The sequence below is a fragment of the Phaethon aethereus genome (genome assembly GCF_964289735.1).
Source record: "Phaethon aethereus genome assembly, chromosome: 1".
In the NCBI taxonomy this organism is placed as follows: domain Eukaryota; kingdom Metazoa; phylum Chordata; class Aves; order Phaethontiformes; family Phaethontidae; genus Phaethon; species Phaethon aethereus.
The window spans coordinates 45,268,484-45,276,220 of record NC_138575.1 but is presented as its reverse complement, the minus strand read 5'-3'; the positions used below and the strand labels follow the sequence as shown (position 1 = coordinate 45,276,220).

At 51.5% G+C, this 7,737-nt stretch overlaps 1 protein-coding gene across 1 annotated transcript in view; it reads left to right on the top strand.

Annotated features, from left to right (window-relative positions):
• Positions 1-5,482: 5,482 nt before the first annotated feature.
• PAWR (pro-apoptotic WT1 regulator) overlaps positions 5,483-7,737 on the top strand; it is a gene marked incomplete at its 3' end in the record, with an annotated part of 80,045 nt that continues 77,790 nt past the window's right edge. Inside the window, exon 1 of the mRNA XM_082013519.1 lies at positions 5,483-6,110. Coding sequence (XP_081869645.1) covers positions 5,607-6,110 — 504 coding nt within the window. The 5' untranslated portion in view covers positions 5,483-5,606. The remainder of the gene's footprint in view (positions 6,111-7,737) is intronic.

Here is a 7,737-nt window from a genome sequence, read left to right as displayed (position 1 = left end):
CAAAAGGTTAGCACTGTGACACTAAGCTCCAGTGAGGGGGGAAAAAAAGAATAATTTAATTAATTCCTGGAAGAAAAGGATATAAAAATCCATGATGATAGGCTAAGCCTCTCAGATTTAGATAGCGTGCGTAGCTCAGAAGTAGCAGAAAATGGTACTAAATTGCAAGGGATATCAGTTTATCCGCATTTAAACAAAAATGCAAAAACAACCAAGACCAAGTGATAACGGAATTTAGTAGGTAAGAAGAGATAAACCAAAGATTAAGAGAGAATTTAAAAAGCAAACAGTACAGATGTAAACAGAAATAAAAACTCCCTCTACATACTTAAGAAAAAGGAAGTTGGTTAGAGACAAAATATGCAATCACTTCACTGTCCAGAAATGAGACTACAAGCATCTCCATGTTACCCTTCACGGCTTCATGCCTTCACTGGGAGCTGCTACAAATGCATCTTCTGAAGCCATGGGAAAGAGGCCAATGGTCAAGACTACAGAGCACCACCGAACTTTTTAAAACTCTTTTGACCCTCTCTGTCAGAGACATTAAATGTTCTGTTAGTGATATAACTAGGAATAACGAAAGAGTGCAAGGAGGAAGACACTTGCAAAGTACGTTTCACTAGGTTTTGTCTCATCCTAGGCATGGGGTCTAAGGCAGCAGGAGTGGTTGGAGAGAGAAGTATTGCTGCAGGACAGCAGAGCATTGGCTTGGAAAGCATTAGTAAGAAAAGGTTAAAAGGAAGAGTTAAGAGGGATAGTGGTACTGTGTTTGAGGATTATTTTACTTTTAGGGGGAGATTTGACATTAGAAATGTCATGGAGCACAAGTGGGGATTTTCCAGGAAGATTAGAGGGGAGTTACAGTAAGAGATTTAGTGTGAAAGGTTTAGAGAGAGGTCTTTGAAACTTTATGAATAAAAAGAGGAACAGATATTTCTATGAAAAGATGGCAGTAAGATTTCACCGAGTCATAGCAATTTTAAGCAATGGCATTTATGGAAGGATAGTGCAGAAATAAGTAGGTCAATAGGTTAGTTGGGGTATACAGTGATGGTATGAGGATTATGCAGCAGGTGAAATTTAAAGCAGCAGGGAAGGAAGATTTAAAGGACAGCACCAGAGTGAGCTTAATAAAGTGGTTTAATAAAGAAAGAGGGATAAAGCAGGTAGAACATGTATGTGACTAAAAAGTTTTGTACTAGGAGAAGAAACATGAAGAATGCTGACTGAATGGACTTCAAAGGAGATCAGAATCTGGAAGCAATAGATGGGTGCACTAAGCGAAGGAGTTTCATGGAAGTTCAGGTAAGGCAGGCAGAAGCAGGGTGAAGCCCGGAGCAGAAGGAAGAGTATGCATGTTTGAGAGGCAGGCAGGCACATATGGTAAGCTCAGCAGAAGTTTTGGAGAGAGCTTCCAGAGGTGCTGAAGAAGGTGAGAGAGAGGGAATGTTTCAGGTGGAGAGGACACCAGCAGCGGTGGGTATAACAAACCTTCACTAAGCTTGGAGCCCGACAGGAACGAGCAAACAGACACTGGGCACGAATTTGGATGTTGTCCTTAATTTCCTCAGCCAGGAATATGTTATTGTGTACATTATTTTATTTTCCAGCCCTTGAAAACTGCCACTTCAGAAAAGATGATGGCTCAGATAAACTCGTACACAGAACCTTAATAAGGTTGGATAATTTGGTTGAATCTCTAGAAGAAATTACAAAAATCTTAAACAGCTTGCAACCCTTTACAAAGGAACCAGCTTTAAAGTGCCCAAACCCAAAAGGCACTTCATTTCCTCAAGATTTTAAGAATAAATGATGGGGTTTGTTCTAAATTGAAAAATGAAGTGTTTGTTTTTTGCCTGGCAAAGGAGATCAAGATCATACTACCCAATCCTGGTGGTAATTTTACCTCTAGGGGAGAGTCTCATTCCGTAATAATGAATATACAAACCTCAATATCTTAAGGCTTAGGGACCCTTGTCATTATGCCAGCTTAAAATGTAGCATATAAAATGAATTGTATTTCTAGGCCTTAAGAATATCCTGAAGATTTTTTTTTTGTAAGAAAAGAGAAAAGTGCTGTTCTAAAAGTGTTTGCAAGCTGTTAAGCTGTTCTCCCTTGTGGCAGACGAAAACATGCAGCGTGGTACTTAAACTATTTGGGACTTTATCCCTGAAAGCTCTCCAGCACAGACAACCTTATTGAGATGCAAACATCCGACAGTCAGCATTTTTGTATTGGGCACTTAAGCCCAAACTCACTCACCACAACATAACTTCTGTTAATATATAACAGACGGTAAGGAACACAAAGCCTTTTTGGCACTAAAAAAAAAAAACAACAAAAAAACCCACAATGTTTTTTATAGACGATTAGAGAAAAAAAAAAAATCCAGCAGCAGTGGTAGATGCAGCTAAAGCCTGGCAAGGCAAACCTCCCACACATAAGAAAGGTGGACAGATTATAAGATGCGAAGTGGGGTGAGCCTTGCTAGCTGCCACAGAGAGAGGGGCCCAAGCAGCAGTTGGGGAGACCTGAGGTAACGGAGAACTCAGGGTATCCTAAGAACTAAAATGCATTGCTGTATTTCTCCATATACACAACATGCTATAAGTAAAAACTTTCTAGTCTGACTCTTTTTATTCATTTTTGGCCAGATGTGCTACTCATAGGGTGTAATAGTGAGGGGCGAAATACTGGTTACATGATTCTCTCAAGAAAAGCTCTTCATTGTGTAAAAGGAAAAAAATGACAGAATGGGACAGACAGACAAGAATTCACATGAAGGATCCTGTTTCTAAATTGTGGTTTCTAAAAGCACAACTGAGTAGCTTTCTAACTTAAAAGCTCTATAGGTAAGACTGCAGGTAAGAATTTTTTTTTCAGGGGAGTACTTAGTCAAAATTTTTGTTACAGCAACTTTTCGTTAAGCACTTGATCTGCAAACAGAAATATGACCAACTTCACTAATTTTGCACTACTGAGTATTAAAGAGTAGAGCTGTACAAAACTACGTTTTCACCATCTACTTTTCTGCCTACTTACAGCTTTCCAGCATGACTTGGAACAACTAACCTGTTTTGTTTTGGGCTTTTCCCTTAGCCTGAAAGATAAGAGGTTTTGTCTGCACTGAGGATCCTGATACCTTAACCTGCATATACACAAACATTTAAACACCACTTCAAAACCAACCTAAAAACCAAAAGCCCTAAACCCAAACTACAGCAGAAATCAGATACGACTTAAGTGAAAAGTCCAAGTAAATGAATGATCACCAGAAGGGCAGAGAAGGTTGGTAGGGTGAGACAGTGCCCACTGCTATGGAAGAGAACAGCGTAGAGACATACCTAAGGTGAAACCTGTTACATAGACTAAGTCATTAATTATACATTTATACTGTAAGGGGCAGAGAGCCTAATGCCAGATACTTGGGGTCCCATTTTCCTAGACATTTTTTATCCATATCTGTATAACCTTTTTTTTTCTGTAAAAAGAAACCCTAAACTTTTGCAAAGTTTATATTCTGAAGTCCTAATGGGTATTACTAGCCAGGCAGACAAATTCAGGACTGAATCTGAGAGAAAAAAGGTGGTGAAAAGGTGAGAACGTGCCAGTGATGTAAGCCCAAGCTATATGGATTGCCTCTGCCTCTGACCTAAGCCTGGATCTTGTCCTGAGCCTGCTGGGAAGGTGGCACCAATACACCCCTTCACTCCCCTCAGCATCTCCCTTCTTAAAGCACGATTAAGCAAGCCACAAATGCACTGGAAGCAGTGATTTCCAAAAATACCACCATCAATTTTCAGGGTGCTATTAAGACACAGCGAACTCAGCAAAACCCAAAAAAGCCGAGTTTCCCGTGCAGGTTTAGCCGTTCGATCACCTCCACAAGCCGTTTAACGGACACTGCATACTCCCATCACATTCCCTGCACGTGCCTCTTCCCTAATGTTCAACCCAGCCGGGTTTCCCGCTGAAGGCGGTACTATTCTAAGCGAGGCGTCTTCGCAGCGTGACTGGCGGAAACCCCTCGACCCGTGCTTCTCGCGCCGCCACGCGAAGGCAGGCTCTTCCCCAGCCTTCCGCCTGCGGGAGCGAACCCCACTAACCAGCCGACTTCGGCCTGCCCGCCAGAGGCGCGGACGGGACGAAGCCATTACGCCGCCGGAGCGATTAACTTCGGCCTCTTCCCACCGCGCACCGACCCCATTACGCGACGGGAGCAGAGCGGCGGCAGTCACCGCGTCTTCGGGCCAAACCGCCGCTTCTGTCCCGGGCGCGGCGCGTCCCTAAGCAGCAGCCGAACCTTCACCGAGCCGGGCTTTACACGCGGCTTCTTGCCCGATGGCTGGTGACAGAGACCGGGCAGCCGCCCCGCCCCCCGGCCGCCCCCCGCCCCGCGGCTGGGCGGCCCCACGCCGGGTATGCCGGCAGGGCGCGGTGGGCTCCTCAGTCACCTTCACCGGAGGGCAGGTGCGGGGCGGGCTTGGCGGAGCCCCCCGCGGGCCGTGGCGGGAGGTGCGGGTGTGACACCGGCCCTCCTCCTCCGGCCCCTCGTGGCTGGGCTCCGGCAGCCCACGCCCGCCGCCCGTTAAAGCCGCCGGTGGAACGGGAGCGCGGCCTGAGGCGGCAGCGGTTGGCGGTGTCCCGTTCCGCTCCTGCCGCGGCACCCCTCGCCCGCTCCCGCCCGCGTTGCTGCTCGTCGAGAGCGCCGGGGTCCGTATGCCCTCCCGTGCCGGCGCTGACTCGGGGCAGGTGGCGGCGGGGCCCCGCGGCGGGCCGGCAGCCGGCGCGGTCAGGTCGCGGCGTGCAGCGCACCGGGCCGGGCGGGGCCTCCCCGCCCTCACCCCATTGTTGCGGCCATCTCGGCAGTTTCCGCCCTGGCTTCGGCTCCGTCCGCGCCGCGATGGGGAAAGGGGAGGGAGGGGGAGCTCGGGAAGCCTCGGGGCCGCGCCGCTCCTTCCGGGACGGCGGGAGGCGGTGCCGCTCACCTGGTGCCGCCGGCGCTGGGGAGCGCCCGAGCCGCGGCCCCGCCGGGCGGGAGGTGAGCGCCGGCCGCCTCCGCCCCGCCCCGCGCGGGAACACGGTCCCCCGGCAGGCAAGCGGGCGTCGGGGGGGATGGCACACACGCTCCGGCCCCAGGGGCGAGGGACGGCGCTTCGCGGTCGTCGTGGCGGCGGGCGGGCGTCGTGGCGGCAGCTGAGCGGGGGGAGGCGGGCACCTCCGGGCGGCCCCGCGCTGAGGGGTGAGGGGAACCCCCGCGGGCGCGGGGTGCTGCACCGGGGCCGGGCGGCCAGGTCCGAGCCGCGGGAGCCCGGCGTGCGAGGGGGGGCGGTGATGGCGACCCGTCCCCGGGGGCCAGGGGGCTTTCCTAGGGAGTTGGCGAGGCGGCGGGACGAGGACGGGCAGTGCTGCGGGACGGGTCACATCTCCCCTTTTGTCTCTCTCCAGGGTGTTTGTGCTTCTCCGAGTCTCTCTCCCCGCCCTCGTCTCTCCCGCCCGCCCCGCCGGGACCTCTCCTCTCCGGGCGGCAGCAGAGCCGCCTCAGGGCGGGCGGCGGCAGAGGTGCTGGTGGGGCGCTCTCGCCGTCCAGCCCGCCGGGAACATGGCGACCGGCGGCTACCGCAGCGCCGGGGGCAGCACCACCGACTTTCTGGAGGAGTGGAAAGCCAAGCGGGAGAAGATGCGGGCGAAGCAGGCGCCGCCGGCCCCGGGGGCGGCCGCCGGGGGGGAGGCCAGGCCCGCGGGGGGCGCCGCCTCCGCCGAGCTGAACAACAATCTGCCCCCCGGCGGCCCCGCCGCGCCGCCCGACCGCGCGGCGCCCCCCGCCGGCGGGGCCGCCAACTGCGTCAGCCTCGCCAGCGCCGCCCTGAGCCGGGCCGCCCCCGGCAAAGAGCCGCCGCCGGGCCTCGCCGGGGGCCGGGGGGCTGAGCCTGCCGCTAAGCCCCCTCCCGGCGCCGTGCCGGGCTCCCCCGAGGGCGAGGAGAAGCTGGCCGCCAAGGGGAAGAGCTCGGGCCCCAGCGCCAGGAAGGGGAAGGGGCAGATCGAGAAGAGGAAGCTGAGGGAGAAGAGGAGGTCGACAGGTGTGGTGAACATCCCGGCCGCCGAGGTGAGCCCGCGGGGGACGCGGGCGGCCGCCGCCGCCGCCGCTGTGGGCGGCGGGGCCGCGCCCGCGGGGGCTGGGGAGCGCCCGCGGCGGGTGGGGGTGCTCAGCCCGCCGGTGCTGTTCTGCGTGCTCCCCGCCCGTGCCGGGCTTCTCGCGTGGGCTGGCGGTGGGGCGAAGCTTTCTTCCTGCACTGCCTGGAAAAGCGTGAAGGCTCGCAGGCGGTCGGGGGGATGTACCGTGGTCGTTACAGTGCGGCATCCAGGCGGACGAGGTGCCGTGTGTTCTAACTAAATCAGAGCTGTCACCACCTGTGACTTTACTTTAATGTCCTCTTGCTGGCAGAGGGTAAGTTCTAGGGCTTTTGGGAGATCAAACTGAGACACGTGCCTGTTAAAGTATGGTCGAAACAATGGTAATGAAAGAACTTGATTTATCGGTTCTGAATAGATGTTCAGGTGTAAATATTATTCAGTTTGGAACCCAGAAGAATTTCCTGTACTGGAAAAAATGTAGTGGTTTAAAGAGCATTTTTTTGAAGGCAGAGGAAGATATTTTTATCAGCCAACACCACTGTCCTCTGTGGTTTGCTACTAGTATAGAAATCTGGCATTGATTTATAATACTCCTGGAGGAATTCAGAAGAATGATAACTAAGTTTTTGGCTTTTTTTGCAGTTAATAAGAAAGGCCACAGGAAACTTTGAACCGAGCTGGATTTTAGTCTACAGTTTTGCACTAATAATGATGACCACCCTCACTGTAGAAAACACTTGTGATTCTTCTTTTGGTTAACGTCATAAGTTATTAAAATAAGAAGTCAGTAAGTAAGATCTTTGTTTCTAAAGCAGGAGGAAAAGATGAAATCATGTTCTCCATACCTGAAGTCACTAATCGTTTTATTGTGACATCCTAGGTGCTTTCACAGCAGACACTTTCATGCAAGAAGGTATCGGAAGGTGAGGAGTGAAGTTTAGAAAGAATAAAAATCTCTAAAATTGTGTTTTTGCAAATAACTATTCGAGAATAGTTACTTGCATAGTCTTTAGTTTGACGTGAAGTGCTTTGGTATAAGCTTTCCAATATTCTTCCTTTGGAAAGTGAGGAGCATAAGTGAGTTCTTCAGTTCTCTGGCTTCAGAGCGTGCAAACTTCCTAGACTGTGGTTTGTTTGTTTCATACAAAACCTGCTACATACCTGCCCCGCTGTGCTTCTGTAGGAACTCTTAAAATGCTGTATCTTTACTTCCCTAAGTAAACTAGTCCTAGCCCCGTTAATGATGGTTTTGTACACTGCAGCAAGCATTGTACATTGTGTCATATTCTAGGGGCTTCCGACGCATACCCCATCCCCAGTCATCATCTTTTTTTTTTGTCTGGCTGGTTGTTTTTGGGTGGTGGGTTTCTTTTCACTCTGAGACTAGTGTCCTAGTTTTTTTGAACTGGTTTTCTGAACTAGTGTTCCTTTGGTAGGTTTTGGGTGGTGTGGTTTGGAGTTTGCTAGTTTGGTGGGTTTGGTGGTGGTTGGGGTTTTTGTTTGTTTGGTTTGTTTAAGTGTTGCTCAAAATACGCTTTGCTTTCCAGGAAAACACATTCCTTGCTCAGCAGCATTACAATCTTACATGTGAATTTGCT